This window comes from Clavelina lepadiformis, chromosome 1, assembly GCF_947623445.1.
Source record: "Clavelina lepadiformis chromosome 1, kaClaLepa1.1, whole genome shotgun sequence".
Classification (NCBI taxonomy): domain Eukaryota; kingdom Metazoa; phylum Chordata; class Ascidiacea; order Aplousobranchia; family Clavelinidae; genus Clavelina; species Clavelina lepadiformis.
The window spans coordinates 22733623-22754453 of record NC_135240.1 but is presented as its reverse complement, the minus strand read 5'-3'; the positions used below and the strand labels follow the sequence as shown (position 1 = coordinate 22754453).

The window sequence follows — 20831 nt, the reverse complement described above, 5'->3', positions numbered from 1 at the left end:
CGGGCACCATTCAGCATATCGACAAAGAAACTTAACCACCAACTTGACTTGGCTTGTGTTGATGAGAGATTTGATTTAAATCAGGACTGTTTAATGACAATAAGATTGGTTGTTCAAGGCTGCTTATAGCTCCTGTAGGCCAGCTTCCAATTATCACCGAACATTATTTTTTACGTTATATAAATGAAAAGCATATTAACAAAATACCTGTCAGCTTGTAGAAGTCACTGATGCTTATTCTTATTTTATCCTTTTTAGTAGTTGGTGTAGTGAATACTGAGATTATTAACGATACGGAATAATGGAGTGTAAAAGTCACAGGTTTAAAAGATGCGTAAAAGTTGTTGCTAGAACAGGTTCAGATCTATACCCATTTGACTCAACCGTTGTCGTATTTGTCTCCATTGCTATACGGCATTTGGTCTAATTCTTATATGGGTTGGCATTTTTGTAACCTGAGATTTCTGGTGTTTGAACTATCATGCCATGACAACCGCTTAAGTATTATTTTATAATATGCTGTCAATAAATTATATTTGTTTAATATTTTAATGAATTGACAATGGTTTAAACTGTCATGCCTTTTGAATTCAAAACTTAAAAGAGAAATTATTTTCTGCGGTTATTAAAGCATAATTATGCTCTCATGTCAATTTTATGCCTTTTTAAATTTAAGGTTTTCAAGCGATGGTGTATCACAAAAAAGCATTCTCATTCCCTTTAAGCACTGCGGAAGTTCTATAGCGTTCAGCATCAATGCTGCAGTCTGCATTGACCTGATGTACATGCGGTGATTATAGCTCATCACGTATGTATTGAACCTTGGCGTGAGAAGTTTAAAATCTGTTGTTGTTACGAATCTAATCCGTCATATTCATTATTTCAGTCTGAAGCGAGTTGAGACTCTTGCAATAAAGTCTGCATAATTACCGTACAATGTTCGAGACGTTCAGGGTATTAAGACGACCCGGGTTTTAGGGTTGCCCGTTGTCGCGGTCCGTCCATTGTTTGGGTAATCTCTCGCGTTGCCGCGCCGAGGGAAAATCCGGACGTCAATGATGAAAAGCGCCGCCACTCATAAATGTGGCCAAAATTAAGTGTTGCAACAAGAGTTTAAACAAACAAACAAGAGCGAGCCGAAGGTAGGCGCGCGAACGATCTGCATTCACAGGGTGTGACGCAATAGAGGGAGAAAAACGATAATAATGGAATAGGCGCGCGTGACCAAATGACAATATTGCTACGATACAAGTCGATTTATTGCAATTTATTGAAAAGAGACAACCAGACTATAGGAAGCGCAGATAATTGGGAATAATAGCAGGCCATAGGGAAAAAACGTCGCGATGGGAAAAAATGTAAATATAAAGGTGCCTGTCCAGTAGTTAACTTTTTTAGTATATGCTTTCACCAGTTAGCGTGGATTGTAATACGTGTGGATTGTTTGTTAGCTGACGTTTGCCGATACGCAGTTTTTATTGCAGATCAAGATTTCAATTAAATCAAAGTTATCTAAAGGTATATTTTGGTTTGGATCGCATTGAACGTTGTAGTTACTTGTACTTCGTGCCCAAACAACTTATACACCTCTCAGTTGGAAAAAATTAATGGTGATTTCAGAAAATAACCTTGTTAGCTTATAGAAACAACTATTTTCGTTGTGCTTAGGCTGCCGCGAAAAGAAGCCGAGTCGCTCAAACATATACCTAGATTATGAGCCCATTCTCTGATGTAGAAAGTCTCGCTTCTGATCAAAGTGAAGTCATGGAAGCCGAATTGCCTCCATATCGAGTTCATTCCTTGAATCGATCCCGGTCGAATTCAGAGTCGTCTCATTTGGATGACTTGTCGTCAAGCAGCGAAAGTCAAGACATACCAAGCGTAGACGCCAAGAAAAGAAACGCAACAACCTTGAAGAAAGAGGAAAAAATCAACTTTAGGTGAATATATAGCGAAGATATTCGATTAACTATATCCATTATACATATTACTTGAAGCGAAAAGTGTTATGTGTTATTGTATGCAAAATATTTTCCTTTAAAACTCAAATAAAAAACTAAAACTACTAACTAAATAAAAAAGTTTTATTAATAACTTTTATCTTCTACAGCATCGACTTCCTTCTTTCGAAACCTGAAAAAAGCCCCCACTTTCCTCCAGCCCACGTGCCGGTTACCCCTCGTGCTTACAAACCCGGCTATTACAATGGTGGAACCTATGTTTGCCCAATCACCCGTCAGTCGATTGATACCACGATGGAAGCCAAAGAAAATCCTCACCATTCTGAAGTTAGAAGAGGCAATGCGAAAAGCCCACATGCTATTTTCGAGAAACATTCGCCATCAGCTTTTAAGCCAAACAGCGTTGAATTTGGCAAGTATTAAATCACAAAACACTCTGAAAGTTATCTGCAGAAAAACAGTTTCTTCACATAAAAACACTAAGTGTGTGTCATAGCTAAAGTTTTGTTTTTCAGCAGTGAAATGCCCATTGCGAAAGCACAAACCTAATCGGAAACCAAGAACGCCGTTCAGCAACGAACAACTGGTTGCATTGGAAAAAAGGTTCCGGAAGAAACAGTATCTTTCCATATCTGAAAGGGCGGAATTTTCGTCGTCGTTATCACTAACTGAGACCCAGGTTTTTCGAATTTTTATTTTAATTTTGTCTAAATTTGTTATAGGCTATCGACATCAAGCTTTGCCATTTTAAATATGAATAGAAAAAGTTCTATTTGAAATTAAATCTGTATTTAAACTAGCAACAGATTTTTTTAATTTTTAGGTCAAAATATGGTTTCAGAATCGACGGGCAAAAGCAAAGCGTCTGAATGAAGCGGAATTCGAAAAGATAAAACTAGCAGCAGCCGCAGCAGCATACAACGACATGATGCACGGTGTTGTGCCTAAAGCTCACGTGCATTATTCCACTAGTCCATTTGACAATTCATTCCATGATTCGAGGCATAGAATGGGGCTCGGAATAAGTCCGCCTCGAGTGCCGCAATTTTCTCCTCAGTTTCCCGCACATTTTTCGAGCCTTTCCGCTCTAGCTCCTCCTAAATCGGAGCCGGTTTCTACAATTTCGTATTATCCATGAGTGAAACATTTATTGGTTATTTTTAATTCTAAACATTACCTATTTAACATTTCTTGTTCAAATTAGCGAACATTCTTCCTTCAACTTCGACATCATGAAGTTATTATTTTGCTTGAAATTTATCAGTAACAATTTTGTTTAATATCGCTTCATTGTTGTGCTGTGACGTGAAAAACATCAACTTCAAACCTAAATGTTTTACTTTCTTTTTACTCGCTAAATTTGTTTAGTTTTATTTGCTTTCTGCATTTTACAGAATAAAATTTTTATTAAAGAGTATTTTGTGCTAACTCCATTTGCCGATTGAAAACATTTTACTACGTTTTGTTAAATTAAAAGAAAAGCCTACATGCAAAGCAGATTTCAGTCATATGAGTTCCAGCAACTTAATATTTACGACATTTCACGCTCAGGTTTGTATTGTAGCACCTCTTTGTACATTTTATATATATGAGGCGCATCACATGCACAGTTTTATAAGCGGTATAGAAACTATTTTGAGTTACACTTTGACAAAATTTATTATACTTCATTTCGGAAATAATTTTTAAATTGAGCATGAAATTGTCATGGGGCTGTACATTGAAGCATGTGTCTGTAGTAAACTTGTGAACTAGAGTATTATCATCTATGAAACTGCAAATAAAAATTGTAAGGGTCTCATTGTTGTATAGAATAAAGCCATTTTCACGGTGCGTTAGCCGGTATTGAAAACAAGACCAAGCTATATCACTAAATAATAAAATGGCGACGGGGGGTATATTAACATCCTTTGTTAGGAGAGACCGGCAATTCTTCCAAACAGATCTTTAGCTTGTGAATTATTAATTTCAAGTATTTATGACTTGTAAAATAATTGCCCATAATAGAAGCAATAATAGTTATTTTTCCCATAACCCAAATGAAATTCTATGATGCCCATCAACGATAATAGGGTAGCGGCTCAGTTGGAGCTAAAACATATTTTTGCTGCCACTGTCCCGGGTTCGTTTCGAAATGATACGAGTAATTTATACAATGCGATTTCATTCTACGCGCTGTTCGATCAATTTGGCTGTTATTGCTTTGTGAACCTACTCTGAACGAAGAAACATTTTCTTTCAGGGCCAAAATTTGTACACAATTACGGTGGGAGACTGGTTTGCATCAAGAAAGTCACCAAACAATTTAATTGTTTGTTTTTTCTGCCTCTGACCATACAGGAGATAGTCTTCAATGTCGTCGTTCGACAGTTACTTTGATCAATCAAACCCAAATTACGGCACGGAAAGTTCGGGCTCTGCTTTGCGTCAGGCGTTGAATGGGCACAATTTGCCTAAGCCCACTTTTAAGGCTTGATCAAAGAAATAGAAAATGAACTAAGACGTTTCATAGACGTCGGCTTAATCGGAGATTGATAAAAACCGCTTAAGATATTGCTGTGGACGTTTTGATAGATACGTCACGCATCGCGTTAATAGCAGTTAATAGTCGCTTCCCTTGATTTTAATGTGCCTGGAAGCACGCTCCTGTGGGCGGTTGATTAAGTATCTTTTCTAAAGCAGATGCCTTTTGTGGTTTCTTGGATTAATGGCGCATAACTATTGTGTAAAGCAAACGTTGAAAGATATTAATTTCGGCAAAAGAAAAATTAATAAAGGAAATGCAGATTTAGGATATTGTTGATTGCTATTTTGAAATCTTTTATTAAAGTTTCTGTACATACAATACGTGGAATAGCAAATACATCGTTTATGATTGTTAGCATAAAGGGACTTACATAAATCGATTCGTTAAAATAGTTTGATAAAACAGAAAAACATTATTATTTTAATGTCTTTATCTTTTTTGTCATTTACGTCAAATTGAATACTTCAAATCATCCCCTTACCAAAGTACACCATAAAAGTTATCTTATTTGAAAAAACCAAGTTGCTAATTTTACGCCTGAGTGATTCGGGGAAAATTGCAGACCGTAATTCGGTTCGTCGTATTTCAAAGAGAGGGACATATTATCGTAATTTTATAACGTTTAATTTTTCCCTTTGAACATCCCGCATGTAAGCCCTAGTTAAAAGGAAATTTTGTTTGTATTTGGGCTTCAAGAAGGAAGTGAATGACGTAATGATACAAGCAGCACAGGCAAAGTTCTAAACAATTGAGGTAAAACGCCAATTTTATCATATTTTCTGGAACCCATCATTTGAATAGATTTCGCAAAATTTAGAGATGTGGTTATGTATAATATTTCGCTTTTCTACTATTAATCGATTTGATAGAGATTTTAACCTTTCCAATAATGTCTTTATGCACTTATTGAAGGCTATAAACACGTATAGTCCCATTTAAAGGTTAAACTGTGAAAGATTAAACAGTTGATTGAATTCAAAATGGTCTTTACTTGCATACGTAGTATAGACGTAGTACTTAATAAAACCATAGAAGTGCAGATTTTTACTATTAGCTCAACGCTCGCAAATCTTATATAGATCTATCATCTGAGGTCAATTACCGAATATTATGAAGGAAACATCAAATTGGATAAAATTAGTTTATATTTCAAGGTTAAGAATAAGTAAACGATGACATTATATATTTTAAAGGTATCCTATGAATAACGTAACCTATTTGATTGTGTCATAATGACGACAAATTGGTTTGAATAAGATAATGACGTGATATTATTTGAGTTACTCCCTCGAAAAAATGAGGGGTATTTCATTGAAATTTTTATTCTTATTATCCTCATTTTCAATCTGTGTTTTGAAAACGTTCCAATTACTTTTCCGTGCAAAACAGAAATGTTTACTAGTTTTTGTTGGTTTATTTCAGCGTTTTGGGTCTCCTTGAAATAAAAATCATTTTAACCAAATGTATACATATAAGACGTTTAATATAGACCAAACGTGTTACTTTACGTAAAACATGGTTTAGTTATAAGTATATAGGCTTATACTCAGTGGATATTTTTATCATATGCTAAAGGGTATAATTAAAAAAATTAACTGTGTAGTTTTTATTTTGCAGTAAATTAAAATTTAATGTACCCGAACGTAAAGGTTGGGGCATGCGCCTTGCGTATCATCTCAAATGCTTTTCTATATCACAAAAGAATACTTTGATGAATGAGTGTATGGCGTCTACATTTTTCATTACATTGCACAAAAGAATTTTTTACTTGCACTGAACATTTATTTACTATATATTGAATTTATCAGTATTAAGTCTGTTTCCTGATATGGGCTAAAATGATTCAGCGATGTTGAAAATAATCTCGAGTTTTCCACGAAGGCAACAAAGCGCTGAGATGTGAGCAATGGGTGCGTTAACATGTAAAATTTTAACCAATTATTTTGAGCACATTGTGCTTCAAAACGTCTTGTGTGAATTCTTTTTCAAAGCGAGGTTTATTACGTAATTAACGACTTGAAAACCCTTCTGTGATCGTATGGATACCTTAAGTTTGCGAACCAATGTTGCTTATACTTCTGGAATTTACGCAGAAATGGCAGTAAACACGCTGTTGAATGATTTTACCTTATTACAGTAATTAATTAATAATTATTAATAGTAATTAATCGCTTTTAGTACTGTATAGTGAACATGGTGTAGCCCTACAGGCTATCAAAGATGGTACATAAATAACTCCATACGTAATGCAAGGATTGCATATCGATATTATTTTTTAATGTAAATTGCAAACTAAACAAAACAAACTGCTTACGTACCTCGTACGATAGGGGATTAAAAGACACAAAAGCATAGGGCTGTTGCAATTCAGCGCGTTGTAGAGAAGGGGCATTTGATTTAGTTGCAAATGGGTTAAATTTTGTGATGAATAAGATGAATTTTGATTTATTTACGGTATTAAAATATTTTTTGCTCCATGTGCATGGGATTGAATATTGTTCTGAGTTAAGCTGCAATATATCTACGATATGTGAGGTGTCTAGCATAGCATATCATCAAGCATATACTTAATGCATGTTTGCAAAAATATCACATATTGCTTCAGCTTTGAATGCTCTGCAGTCTGCACCAAAGAAGCGTTAAGTGTAACTAATAAGATGACGTCGTGTATTAGGACTACGTTCGTGATGACCCATGACATTCTGTCTTTGCGGGAGACCACTATACGCAGAGATACACGATACCGTATGTATATGTTAAACAAACTATTTGATGGCTTAACTGGTTAACTGACCAGTCCCTAATGCCCCAGGCAAAGTACCATGACAATTGTTACATTTACTGCGTCGCACAATTATTATAAAATATTTTTGTAGTAGTGATGACATCAGACAGAGATGAGTAATCCTGTATTAATTATAGCATCCAAATGTTAACAAAGAGATCTTTAAAACCAATGTTGGTTATTGCCGTATAGGCCTATCTGTGTATTTTATAAAGCTTGCAATTATTCTAAAGATTTGGTTTTTCGAAATTTCAAAACCAGTTATCAGCTGCTTACAAGTCATTGGGACAATTAATCTTTGCCAAACAACTTGTTTTCCGTATTTTTGTATTACAGGACTGTATTACTTTATTTACTGCATATGTGCAATTCGTAGAATACTAATTGTATTTCAATAGCTATTGTAATATATAAACTACGCGAAAAAATAATAAGCTTTACATCTATGCCATTAGCGTCACCTGCCGAAGTTGGAACTTTCTCAACTCTGTTGCATGGAGGTATTGAATATAAGACCTTTTGATATGGAACGTTCAAACGAGAACTTGTGAAAAGTCTGACCTGGCAAGTGTGAAGTTGCGCGATTGCGCAGTATTCTACCTCATGACGCTTGCATGTGTGCAGCCCGCTTGATATGTGTTATTATATTGCTTCGACTCTTTGATTGCTTCACTCTGCCAGTAATACGCAGTTGGTCTACAATTTGAATATTTGTACAATGGTATATTGTTCAGCTGAAATTGTGATCAGATGAGAGAGTTCAATTAATGCAGAATTCAGTTATGCAAGTAGTTCATGCGTGAATGTTGTTTGCCCAGACGTTATTAACTGTTTCGGGAAAGTCAGAGAGTCGGACGGGCAACTGTTATTCTCCGGTGGATAATAAATGATTAATTATTGATGAAAATAATAATTTAAGACATCTGAATCATGTCACATGGGGTTTTCATTCATGTAGGCAACTGCTGGTAATATGTTATAATTTCTTTTGCTGCTTTTAAATCCACGATTAAAAAAAACGTTAACGTGTTGTGAATTGTAATCTAATATCAGATTCCTGGAGCTCCTTGAAGAATGCGACTGTCATTATACCCCTTATGACGTTTAACCAAGTTGTTGGGTGAATCTTTGTTTGGTTTGTTGTTTATTTCTCAGCAGAATTTTGGCTGACTTGTATAAGGGTCCAAGTCTTTGTCAGCCTTACCGGCTTCTTTTCAAAGTACCCCGCATGGCAAACACGTATTAGCCTATCTCTTTTATTAGAAAAGACGAATTTAATTAAGTAATGCAGGGCAATATGTCTTTCTCTAAGGAGTGTTATCCACAGAAATGCGAAAAACTATCGTAACCTATATTTAATTTTAGGTTGTCACTATTTCATCGGAAAAAATCGTGCGTTCGAATTTATTTTTCGCTGTTTCTTGTTAACCTAACTTTAAATAGTTATGATCAACTTTAATCCAAACCAAACTATCATTCCTTCTGGTCTAACTTCGATAAAACCCTTATTAACTAAAATCAACTTTTTGCATAGCCTACCTATATTATCCTAACCTTACCGGCTATATCTTTAACAACGGGTTGTGTTACCTTCTTTCGGTGAAACAGTCATTCTGTTAATTTCAATAAAGCCTACCTTTTACGCGAACTTAAGACCGCTTGGTTGACGATTATGAAATTAAACTAACATTTAGGGGCAAAGCCGACGTTATTGTTTTGTTTTGGAAGTTCAATCTCACTTATTGAAGTAATATTTTGCACGGCACTGGTAGATGTAAATCATTCTTTTCTATTTGCTGCAAATAAGCGTGGCCTGAAACATTGACGCCATCAGCAACAAGCACGATCGCTTGCACGTCCCTGTTTGTATACGGCAAGCCATATCCTGGTAAAAATTCAAAATCATCACGCGTGAGGTATTTGGTTGTTGAAGTGGGACAAAAATGGGTGATCATGGATCATGGGTGGGTTGGGATCGTTGTTGGCTAAAGTGCAGTTGCAAACTGGGTTTAGGCTATAGGCTGGTTGTAACTATAATCCGATAAGCTGTATAATTTATAATAACACCTGCACGCATGAGATTTATTAACGTGCACGCCGAATTGTTTTTATCCCTATACGTGATGTTTCCGTCCACATTGGTCAACAACGATACCAACCCACCGTTCCACTCTTTTTTACCCGCGATTACGCGTTTTTGTCCCATTTGACCAATCCAATACCTTACGCGTAATGATTTTGACTCTTGTCCAGTTTAACTTGCGATACTTGTAACCTACTCTTGCATGTGGCTTACTGTTCGCACTCTTACCCGTACCCTTTCAATTGTTACATTAATCTATTTGACCAGCAGCCTGATTGGCAGCAGTTATTGCAACAAGTATGGGATATAAATGCAATTTATTCTATTTTACAACGGCCTCTGCCTAGCACAAAATTCACAATCCTTATTCATAGGCTTACCATACGTCCCGTTTTAGCCGGGACAGTCCCGCTTTTTAAGGCTTTGTCCCGGCGTCCCGGTTAGTCAACCAAAAGTCCCGCTTTGGCATTTAGTGAGCCAGCATTGCCCCACACTACACGAATATTAGCACACTGTGATAGGTCTGTTTAGCCAACTTGCTGAAGAACAATGCTCGATGCGTGTTCTTGTTTCTTTGTGTTAAATGTGAAAGTTATTGTTACGTCATTCTAGCGGGTAATTGGTCCAGTAGTGAGTTGATTGTTAGCGCATTTGCTAGTTCAGTAATAATAGGCTAGAAGGAGAAGGTGATCTTTTTACAGTTAGGTTATTGAAAGAACTTATTTCGTACCGGTACTTGTTTGCATTTCCTTCTGTAAAAAAACATTTGAATTTGTAAGCCCTTATCACCTGCGAAATTAACACGGACGTTTCCTGCTGTGATTTTTATGAGAAATTAAAGTCGAATAAAGACTTCTTGAAGAAAGTATTGTCTACAGAAAAGTATGATTGGACGATTATGTAAATTTACAAATGCTTGAACATTGTTTTGTTTCCAAGTAAAATGCATTATTTTAGTTATTCTTGGTGTCTTACTACTTTAGTTGTCACTGACGATAGGAATCCAAAATAGTTTCATACTCCTAGTAAAATATGAACCACATTTGTCTGATAAGGCTCGTTGCTCTGAAGCTTCCCGTTCTTTAAGCACAAAAATATAGTATGCCTGACCAGAGGTCAAATCAGAGATGGCCCAAAAGCCTAGTGAATGACGACACTATGTTCAAAATCCACTCCGGTATACAATGGATAGGCAAAGCATTGCTAGTGTGACGTCATATTGACAGACAATGTGTTCATTTTAAAAACCGCTAGTGGGCACTAAAGAGTGTCCGGATTTTAGGCCACGAAAATATGGTAACCCTACTTATTCACATACATATTCACTGATCGCAGCATATTGATCCTACGGATTTCTGCTAAGTTATTTGTAACACCGTTGTCCGGATTCAACATTTCTGAAATTCAATCCCATCTTGATAAACAATATAGGCAATACTTTCAAACTGATGAAGCTAGTCTAGTGGTTACCTTTACGTAAGCTTAATAAAACACAAGACAGACTTATTGCTGGATATTATCGATTATTATAATAATTATAATATAAGACAATAACTATAATTGTAGCAATTATTATATTTAGTAGGATTTTATATAGGTTACAAAATAAACATGAAATGATATGTCTAATAAAAAGCAACGAAATTCACAAACTATCTGGTATCGACATTCTAATCTATATTTCGAGCACTAAAACTCACTCATTTGTCAAAAGGTATACAAGAAAGCATTTTTGCAAATGAATTCCGATCCGCAGTCCAACCGCAACATTTTCGGACTTGGCAAAAATAATGAGTGTAGGCCTATGTGCTGGTTAAATCTTTAAATTAATCCTGGTTAAATTAAATTCATGTTCGACTCGTAAACTTAGGAAGAGATGAAAAAATTAATTTTTTATTGCATTCTGCAATTTTTTGTTATATCAGTGAAATGTTTGTTTTGGTAGTGTTGCTTTTGATTTGGTAACTTGACTGTTAGGTTTGCACCTGCATCTCTCGATAGCCAAATGTCCTAACCTTTTCTTGCTTTGCTCATAAGCGGATATGAGCAGGCGCAAGTTTAGCGCCTGGCATAAGTTGGTAAATGTAATTTGCGAGAAAGGACAAAATTTTGGCTGATGTAAACCAAGACCCATCTGTAACAACAGAAGCCTGATGGATCACCCGCTTAATCTTAGCTCTTTAGAGCCCAGAAGCGATGCGTTCTATCAATTTACTTTAATCGAGCTCATCTTGTTTAATTGCGACCACTAGTGCCAAAAGCATATACTTGAAACATTCACTAAAAAAGATGCTAAATTTCACCAAAATTAAGTTTGTAAATCGTTTAGTAGAGTATAAAAATGCAACCTTCTCTTTTACTTTTTTTTCTGTAGTAGAATTCCACCATTGTTGAATAATGTAAACATGTCCAACCAAAGATTTTCAGACAACATTGTTACATATTTATACTGTATAATAATTTTCATTATTGTACATGCTATAGACTAGACTAGAATTCGTAACCTTGATGTAGGCAAGACGTAAAAACTTTTCGAACAACGTCACCAGAAATTGGAAAGATTAAATGTATAAAATAATTTAAACGTAACGTAGACTGCTACAAAATTTTGAAAGGTAACTCAAAACTTTTGATACAATTTGTGGTATTTGTAATATATTTAAACTTAGTACCGGCAGAAACAAAATTGGTGAAATATTTGAGGTCAAACTACGCAAAGAGGTAGCCTGGACCTAAATCCAGTTACTTCATATATATTAAAATCGTCATTCTCATGCAAAAGTAAGTCTTTGCGGAGGGGTAAACTAGGCGACAATGTTGGCGATCCGCCACTTCAGCATGAGTTACAGAATCATTTTTTCTTAAATTTTGAAACATGACATCCAAGGCAATGGCGAAAAATGAAATAAATAAATAAAATAAAAGAGTTATTATGTTTTTATTCGTCAATAAATCCGGTTTTTCCCCTTTAACAGCATTCCTATTAAAATCACAAAGAAGTAATGCACGAATGCAATTTTTGGATTTGATGAACAAAATTTCAGTCACCGTTTTAATTGAAAAACACAATATCTTCGCTAACTTTTTAAATTACTGTTTTCCTCGTGTTTTATCTGCTTGATCGGCTCGTTAGGCTTATATTGCAGTGGGAGATAATAGGACTGTAGGAGCATTCCATTCGCCCCACGGGAAAGAAGGGCAGTTTTCGACGAGAAATCGTGAGTACAATTACGCAAATTTGGCGTGCAATGAAGCCTCAATTCTTTGTTTATTTATTGTAAATTAGCGTTCAAACAACTACTTTTTTTGTTTATTTATTGTAAATCGTCGTGATGGGTAAAACATTTAGCGGTATGTTAATGAATCTCGTGAGTGTAAGGTCTGAAGCACCACATTTTTCACTCGATTGTAATTAACTATTAGGCTATATCTTCAGTAAATAGCTTAGCCTATGAGATTCAAAGTATCTGAGAGTTACTTGCGGAGACAAGTTCAGGTCTTTTAGCGGTCAAATGTTTCGATTGTCCACAGCACTATGCTTTGGTGCTTGACATTAAATTATCCTATTGTAGTGCCTATTCCAATCATTAGCTGCGTTTGCTTACTGTTCAAAGGTTCTAGGCCTAATGAACAGTGCCAATATTGGGCAGACAGGCAATTCTTGGCTAAGCATGTAAAACTATTAATAATAATAATAATAATACTAAACATTTCTATAGCGCTTGGTACTCGATAACAAAATGCTCAAAAGCGCTTCATAGAGAAAACAACAACTAACATATGAGTCATTCCATGTATAATCAACCAGGCCCTGTAACCACTACTCTTGGATTTTGATAATTTCAATAACTGTTATAGACCTTGGAAAAAGTCGAAGATTAAAAAAAAAATTTTGAAAATATCTCCAGGCGTTTTCGAGTTATTCAAATTTGAAATTTTCGCCACACGATGGCTTTTGGTTAGTGAGCACTGGTCACGCTTTATGATTTTCTTTAATATCTTTATTTCTGAAGGTAGAATAATGAAACAAATGTTGAATTTACCATTTTTGGGGTCAAGGAATTCATTTAAGCACATAAAAAACCTATATCACACCTCCTTCATGGAGTAAATTAAGTTTTTTAATTAATGTCAAAGTTCAAGTTTACGACGCAATTACAAAAATAGCAATCGCATTGGAAACATAATTTTTGCACTTTTGTGTAGCATGGTTCATGTATTTTCAAGTATCCAAAAATTGGAAACTTGTTTTTTGTCCTTTAGGAATAAAGTTGGTTTTAACAGCAAGCACTATTTTTAAGATTCTTATAAGATATAAAATGCCGATTTGAGCAATATCGTATAACTGGTCATGCATATATGCAAGGTTGCAATTCCAAGGCACCAACTGCTAGTGTTTAAAGATTATTCACCAAAAACATTAATTACTGCCTGCTAAAGGTGCACTCTGAGAGAGGTTACAGTAAATTTGAGTTCCTTTTTGAACTTCAATTTTGCCTACTCCTATTTTGATTCTTATTATTTTATTATTCTTATTCTTATTATTATTTTGATTTCATCTATGTATGAAAATGATGAATTTACCCGTTTAATGCCTGGAATTAAAGATTATGTAAGTGTTTCCAAAAATGTTCATAAGCAAAAGAGGCTCATTTTGTGCAATTTGAAGGAATTATATGCCACATTTTGTGAAAAATATCCCGAGCTGAAGATTAGATTCTCAAAGTTTTGTTCACTCCGTCCCAAATGGTGTGTCCCCGTATCGTCCAAAGGCAGTCATTCTGTCTGTGTGTGCATCCAACATCAAAATGCAATCCTTCTGGTTGATGCTGCCAACAACAATGAAACATACAAAACATTGATTGACAAAATAGTGTTCAGCACGGTGAACAAAATGTGCATGTTGCATCGTTGTGAACAATGTCCTGGGTCTCCAGCACTAGAAGGCTTTTTGCTTGCACAGTATGATGAGGAACTTGATGATGAAGTCCAATGCCAACAATGGAAGTCTACAGACACGATGGATCTTATCACGGTGTTAATGATGAGATATGAATGGATTCAAGAAATTGTAAAAGTTTTGGATGATCTTACAAAGCATTCATTCATAGCTAAATGCCAATCTAGATACTTAAACTCCAGAAAGAGTTCTGTAACAGATGATACTTGTGTGATTTTGCTGGATTTTGCTGAGAATTACACTTTTACAATCCAAGATGAAGTACAAAGCTATCACTGGAACCAGCAGCAATGTACAGTCCACCCCGCTGTTGTGTATTACATGCAAGATCACATCTTGATGCAGCAGTCATTTTGCTTTGTTTCAGATGACTTAACACATGACACAGCTTTTGTGCATGGGCTTTTGTATAAACTCACTGCATTGATTCCAAGCTTGTCCAGCACCATTACTAAAGTTGAATATTTCTCGGACGGTTGCGCTGGACAGTATAAAAATATGCTGAATTTGTGCCATCACAAGTGTGATTTCAACCTGGAAGCGTGTTGGTCCTTTTTTGCAACCAGTCACGGGAAATCTCCATGTGACGGTGTTGGAGGTACTGTTAAACGACTGGTTAAGACAGCTAGCTTACTAAGACCTACATCTGACCAGATGTGATCTTGCATGTAATACACAACAGCGGGGTGGATTGTACATTGCTGCTGGTTCCAGTGATAGCTTTGTACTTCATCTTGGATTGTAAAAGTGTAATTCTCAGCGAAATCCAGCAAAATCACTTAAGATCATATGTTACAGAACTCTTTCTGGAGTTTAAGTATCTAGATTGGCATTTAGCTATGAATGAATGCTTTGTAAGATCATCCAAAACTCTTACAATTTCTTGAATCCATTCATATCTCATCATTAACACCGTGATAAGATCCATCGTGTCTGTAGACTTCCATTGTTGGCATTGGACTTCATCATCAAGTTCCTCATCATACTGTGCAAGCAAAAAGCCTTCTAGTGCTGGAGACCCAGGACATTGTTCACAACGATGCAACATGCACATTTTGTTCACCGTGCTGAACACTATTTTGTCAATCAATGTTTTGTATGTTTCATTGTTGTTGGCAGCATCAACCAGAAGGATTGCATTTTGATGTTGGATGCACACACAGACAGAATGACTGCCTTTGGACGATACGGGGACACACCATTTGGGACGGAGTGAACAAAACTTTGAGAATCTAATCTTTAGCTCGAGATATTTTTCACAAAATGTGGCATATAATTCCTTCAAATTGCACAAAATGAGCCTCTTTTGCTTATGAACATTTTTGGAAACACTTACATAATCTTTAATTCCAGGCATTAAACGGGTAAATTCATCATTTTCATACATAGATGAAATCAAAATAATAATAAGAATAAGAATAATAAAATAATAAGAATCAAAATAGGAGTAGGCAAAATTGAAGTTCAAAAAGGAACTCAAATTTACTGTAACCTCTCTCAGAGTGCACCTTTAGCAGGCAGTAATTAATGTTTTTGGTGAATAATCTTTAAACACTAGCAGTTGGTGCCTTGGAATTGCAACCTTGCATATATGCATGACCAGTTATACGATATTGCTCAAATCGGCATTTTATATCTTATAAGAATCTTAAAAATAGTGCTTGCTGTTAAAACCAACTTTATTCCTAAAGGACAAAAAACAAGTTTCCAATTTTTGGATACATGAAAATACATGAACCATGCTACACAAAAGTGCAAAAATTATGTTTCCAATGCGATTGCTATTTTTGTAATTGCATCGTAAACTTGAACTTTGACATTAATTAAAAAACTTAATTTACTCCATGAAGGAGGTGTGATATAGGTTTTTTATGTGCTTAAATGAATTCCTTGACCCCAAAAATGGTGAATTCGACATTTGTTTCATTATTCTACCTTCAGAAATAAAGATATTAAAGAAAATCATAAAGCGTGACCAGTGCTCACTAGCCAAAAGCCATCGTGTGGCGAAAATTTCAAATTTGAATAACTCGAAAACGCCTGGAGATATTTTCAAAATTTTTTTTTTAATCTTCGGCTTTCTCCAAGGTCTATAACATATATTGAAATTATTAAAATCCAAGAGTAGTGGTTACAAATTTAAAAAAAATTGGTTGATTATACATGGAATGACTCATATGCAAAATATAAAACAGCAAAACTTTACGCTAAAATCAAGATTAAAACGTTAAAACATAAAAACAGAGCAGAAAAATGCGTTTTATTAATTTTTGAAAAGATTTCAAGTTGTCGGCGTTGCACATGTTTGCGTTAAATCATTCCAGGTCCTGGCCGTAGATACAAAAAACATTTTGTCGGTATACCTTTCCATCCCAATTGATGTAACTTGCAATAATTTCTTAGATTTTAACTGCAGAAATCTTGTTGGATGAATAATGTCACAAACGAATACTGAGATAATCAGGCCTTGCTCCACCTAGACTCTCAAAAGCAATGGTTAGAATCTTGAAACGCAATGTATACTCGACTAGTAACCAATGAAGATGACAGGCTTGATGTGCTTGCACTTTTTTAATTGATAAATCAAGCATGCGGCGTTATTCTGGTCACGTTGCAGTCGAGATATCACATCTTGCGAAACACCGTGGAGTAGACCATCACAGTAGTCAAGTCGTGATATAACCAGCGCATGAACAAGCATCTCGCAGGATTTCATCGAGAGATAACGACGAATCCTTCTAATGTTTTTAATGTGGAAGTAGCAGAATCTAACGATGCTGTCGACTTGTTTGGTCACTGAAAATGCGCAATCGAGAAAAACATTTTCCAAGCTTTTAACGAATGGAGAAAAAACTGAAGTTGAGCAAAGTTATGCTAAAAAAATTTCTTACATTGACTTAATACTACCGTAATGCACATTTTTGCCCTCGAGGCCTTGCCACAATTTTCTGTCCTCCACATTGAAGGCGAAAAATAAAATAAATGAATGAAGTTCCATTCAGTAATGGTAAGGACCTTCTTCCAGATGAGCACTTTGGACGAAAAGGTATGAGCTCTTTTGGGTCTGAGTTTAGCTTGAGCATGTTAGATGCCAACCAGGATTTAATTTCTTTAAGGCAAGCCTTGAAAAGTGCTCACTTCAGCAGGAAATCATCATAATCGTCAACTACAAGGTAGAACTGGATGCAATCAGCATAACAATGATAAGCCACTAGGTGTTTTCGGCAGATGTTGCCTATACCTTGAGAGGACAAAGAATATAACAGAGGACCAAAACCAACCCTTGTGGTACCTCTTGTTAGACGGAAACTTTGTGAGAAATGCTGTTTTCCATGCAGACCCGCTGACTTCAATCAGTTAAATATGAGCTGAATTAATCACGGACTTTGTCAGAGAAACCCTATGTGCAGTCCATGCACTGCAGCAACATCTCGTGATCGACCACGTCAAAGACAGTTAAGAGATCAAGCATCGCTAGCATGGCGTATGATCCTCAAATGCCTCCACGATGTTGCTAATATTACTTTCTCACCAATCTAGTGGAAAGTGCCCTCACCTACATGGGAGACTTATCACAGCACACACTGAACTTTTATATATTTTACATGAACAAGCATGACAAATGTAGTTGTTGAAATTTCAATTTGTAGTAAATATAAACAAAGTATCAGGTGCCTAGTGCACACCAAATGTTATGTCTTTCGCCACACATAGATTCTCTTCAAAAACTGTCATATCTTCCAGACTAGTCCCTTGCATTTGCTAGGCCTAATCTTAAATGCTTTCAAATTTGCTCAAGGTGGAATTGTAAATTTAAATACCTTATTTGTCGAATAGAAGCCGCGGCTACTATTTTTTATTTTTGTTTATGAGCTTCTAATCGAGGGTTGCTTCTTTTCAAGGGCGGCTTTTAATCAAGAAAATATGATAGGTGAATATTGATTAGATAGTTTTGCTTAGCAGTGAACCACAGGAATAGCTTTTGATCCTGTTCAAGAGTTGTACATCGAATCATAAACTAAAGTAAGCATAGAAAGCATTTCTTTTCTCATACTGAATACATACAAACACTCTGAATGTAGATTTTTTGCTGATGATTAGACACTGCTAAATAATTAAGCCAAATAAGCAGATAAATATTGTGGTATAACAATATAACATCATATATCATGCTTCTATTTTATGGTTTCTGCAGGATTGCTTGACAATAGGAAATCACGAGTTTGCATAAAGCAAAAACCTTAAAGAAGCTGCTTCATTTTCAACATATCAAATAGGCTTTAAGCATTTTATTCTCCCTGCACAGTGCTTAAAACAGTTGCTTTGTGATGAGTTTTCAATCAGAAGATTTGAAGAATGACGATGAGATTGATCAAAATCAAAGTTTTCAACCAGTTGGTGTCATTCCGTTGTACACATATCTTCCCCCATTGAAGTCATTGACCCAGCAGCCTAACAACCAAAGGCAGTGGCCTTTGGCAGATGTTAGTTCCTTTCCGTTTTTGCCTTCAATTCATAAAACTAATTACAATGGGCCGAAGATTTCCAACATAGAAATAAATGCTCTTTATCAAGATATTTTGGAGGAATTTGTCACAGAAGAGGTTGGTAATTGATGTACAATGTCTATAAATTATACACTTAGGGCAGGTTAAGTCATGTAAACATAAAGCTATTTCTTTCAAACATTAGGTCTTTGTAATTAGCTGTGCATGTGATATCAGAATGATTGTTATCATGATTTAGACTCTGGACTTGCTTGAAGAGGCTCTGAAGCTTGACATGGACATGTCTCCTCCGGCAATACAAAGAAGAGCCCTTGAAAAGGAAGCCGAATTAAACAGGCAAAATTTGCATTTTTATTTGCAGTGGCATTTGTATATAGTGTTAATCAATCGTTGTAAATTTCTTTACAAATTCTTGCAATTCCTTCTTTTCAATTTGTTTTATTATTAGGTTCACAAGCCAAGTTGCAACTGAGGTTCTGGATGATGTTATAAGAGAGATCTGTTACGAGATTGCAGTTAACTTTTTCGATGACATCATATCGAATCACAGAGTCGAAATTGAAGCAAGGGTCTTCACACAAGACCTGGTACCCGAGCTAGCAGCTGAACTTATGAAAGAAGTTGCCTGTGAAGTGATGCATGCATGCAAGTGTGGTGAAGAATGCATTAATATTGTGCATGAAGTTCTTATTGATGAAGTTAAGAATGTAGTGGAAGATGTATTAACAGACTACGGTGCACAATGTGCATTTTCTCAATACAAACAAATAACAAAGGTAATTTTGAATATTCTTTGCAATAGTAATGTGATCATACATAATAGAAGTTTACGAGAACTACACATGAGTAAGTTTTGCCTAGCTACATCTGGATCTAACCGGAGGTTTCTGTTACAAGTTTGCAGGAGACCTCTTACTTGACAGTTTGTGTTTGCAAGCGTTACTACCAGAGGAGAAGTCAGATACTCACCTTGCTGCCCAAGTTATTGACCATTTTATGTTGTCTATTTTACTGGATAAGCTTCTTAATTTAAAAAGCATGTCTGCAGAAAAGTGCATTCCACTGCAATGGTATAGAAAAAAATTCGTTTTAAATGTTGCTTTTGACTCTGCAATGGATCAATTAACTAAGTTACTGGATAAGGAACTTGGACTGTAACAATAAGCCAATGACATGGTGAATTATATAGGCCAGCCTATGGTTATGTCATATTGGACTGCGAAAAAGTGGCCAGATACATATACTTCAACATTGTACTCTTAGTAAAGAAACACTGTTATACCTTAACTTTTTTAGGTTTTAAAGCACTTGTTCATTTTGTTATTCTATTTTATATTTTTCTACAGTAACAGTATGTCATTTTTTCTTGTCATTTTACATGTAACTTTTTTATTTTAACAAGTGTGTGCAATCATATCAAATATTGTTCTGGTTTATTTATTGCACAGGCTTGATCAACTTTCTCTGACTTTAGCTACTCTGCAAAAAGGATGAGCCAATTGAGAATAGCTATAACTGGCAAGTAAAAGTTGTTTAACTAATTTCATCTCTTTTATTTAAAATTGATACTCAAAAGCTAATGTCACTGCAAAAAAATTCATAACAGTTAACAACATATCCTAAGAGCTAAAACCATGGCAAAGTCAATAATGTTAAACAGGTGGTGTGAAATACATGTTTAGTATTAAAGGCAAGCTAGGGTTACAGCACACAAACCAAATGCTATAAAATAATGAAGACTTAGGAAAGAAGCACAAGAACACTGCAAAGGCAAGTTTTAATCTGTTTTACTATTTTGCAGTAATAAACCAGCCAAACAAATGGCTTGGTAAGCAGAATTTTCATCAATGCACTCTGAAGAGATACGTTTCGCGCTTAGGTTTTCAGAGCGATATTTCATCTCTTCCTGGAGCAAATCGAGCGCATTCTTATAATTTTGCATGTTAACATCACAAATTGCAATCGCCCTCATGGCATCAGCCCTTTTTGCAAAAAATCTATTTTTCT

General features: G+C 35.6%; 2 protein-coding genes across 7 annotated transcripts; both read left to right on the top strand.

The window, feature by feature from the left end:
- The first annotated feature begins 1332 nt into the window (after nt 1-1332).
- On the top strand, nt 1333-3378 carry LOC143459183 (uncharacterized). Of its 3 annotated transcripts, none has more exons than XM_076956219.1 (5): nt 1333-1518; nt 1669-1940; nt 2111-2373; nt 2477-2640; nt 2803-3378. In XM_076956219.1, the coding sequence occupies exons 2-5, from the start codon at nt 1714-1716 to the stop codon at nt 3097-3099; spliced, it is 951 nt and encodes a 316-aa protein (XP_076812334.1). In that variant the 5' UTR covers nt 1333-1518; nt 1669-1713; the 3' UTR covers nt 3100-3378. The 3 variants fall into 3 exon arrangements, with proteins under 3 accessions (XP_076812334.1, XP_076812342.1, XP_076812324.1); XM_076956227.1 differs by having other exon boundaries at nt 1337-1518; nt 1736-1940; nt 2785-3378; XM_076956209.1 differs by having other exon boundaries at nt 1342-1518; nt 2785-3378.
- An 8983-nt stretch (nt 3379-12361) lies between these two features.
- On the top strand, nt 12362-20265 carry LOC143459008 (uncharacterized). 4 transcript variants are annotated; one of them, XM_076955970.1, is made up of 5 exons: nt 12362-12574; nt 18623-18920; nt 19063-19160; nt 19273-19600; nt 19722-20265. In XM_076955970.1, the coding sequence occupies exons 2-5, from the start codon at nt 18645-18647 to the stop codon at nt 19980-19982; spliced, it is 963 nt and encodes a 320-aa protein (XP_076812085.1). In that variant the 5' UTR covers nt 12362-12574; nt 18623-18644; the 3' UTR covers nt 19983-20265. The 4 variants fall into 4 exon arrangements, with proteins under 4 accessions (XP_076812085.1, XP_076812077.1, XP_076812093.1 ...); XM_076955962.1 differs by having other exon boundaries at nt 18512-18920; XM_076955978.1 differs by lacking the exon at nt 12362-12574 and adding an exon at nt 16497-18339.
- The last annotated feature ends 566 nt before the right edge of the window (nt 20266-20831 follow it).

Excerpts from the sequence above, each read along its gene's own strand:
- LOC143459008 (XM_076955970.1), top strand. The coding sequence starts at position 18,645 with ATGAGTTTTCAATCAGAAGATTTGAAGAATGACGATGAGATTGATCAA. Across the intron at positions 19,161-19,272 it reads AAGGAAGCCGAATTAAACAG|GTTCACAAGCCAAGTTGCAA; the intron begins GCAAAATTTGCA and ends TTTTATTATTAG. Across the intron at positions 19,601-19,721 it reads AATACAAACAAATAACAAAG|TTTGCAGGAGACCTCTTACT; the intron begins GTAATTTTGAAT and ends TTCTGTTACAAG.
- LOC143459183 (XM_076956209.1), top strand. The coding sequence starts at position 1,714 with ATGAGCCCATTCTCTGATGTAGAAAGTCTCGCTTCTGATCAAAGTGAA. Across the intron at positions 1,941-2,110 it reads GAGGAAAAAATCAACTTTAG|CATCGACTTCCTTCTTTCGA; the intron begins GTGAATATATAG and ends TATCTTCTACAG. Across the intron at positions 2,374-2,476 it reads GCCAAACAGCGTTGAATTTG|CAGTGAAATGCCCATTGCGA; the intron begins GCAAGTATTAAA and ends TTTGTTTTTCAG.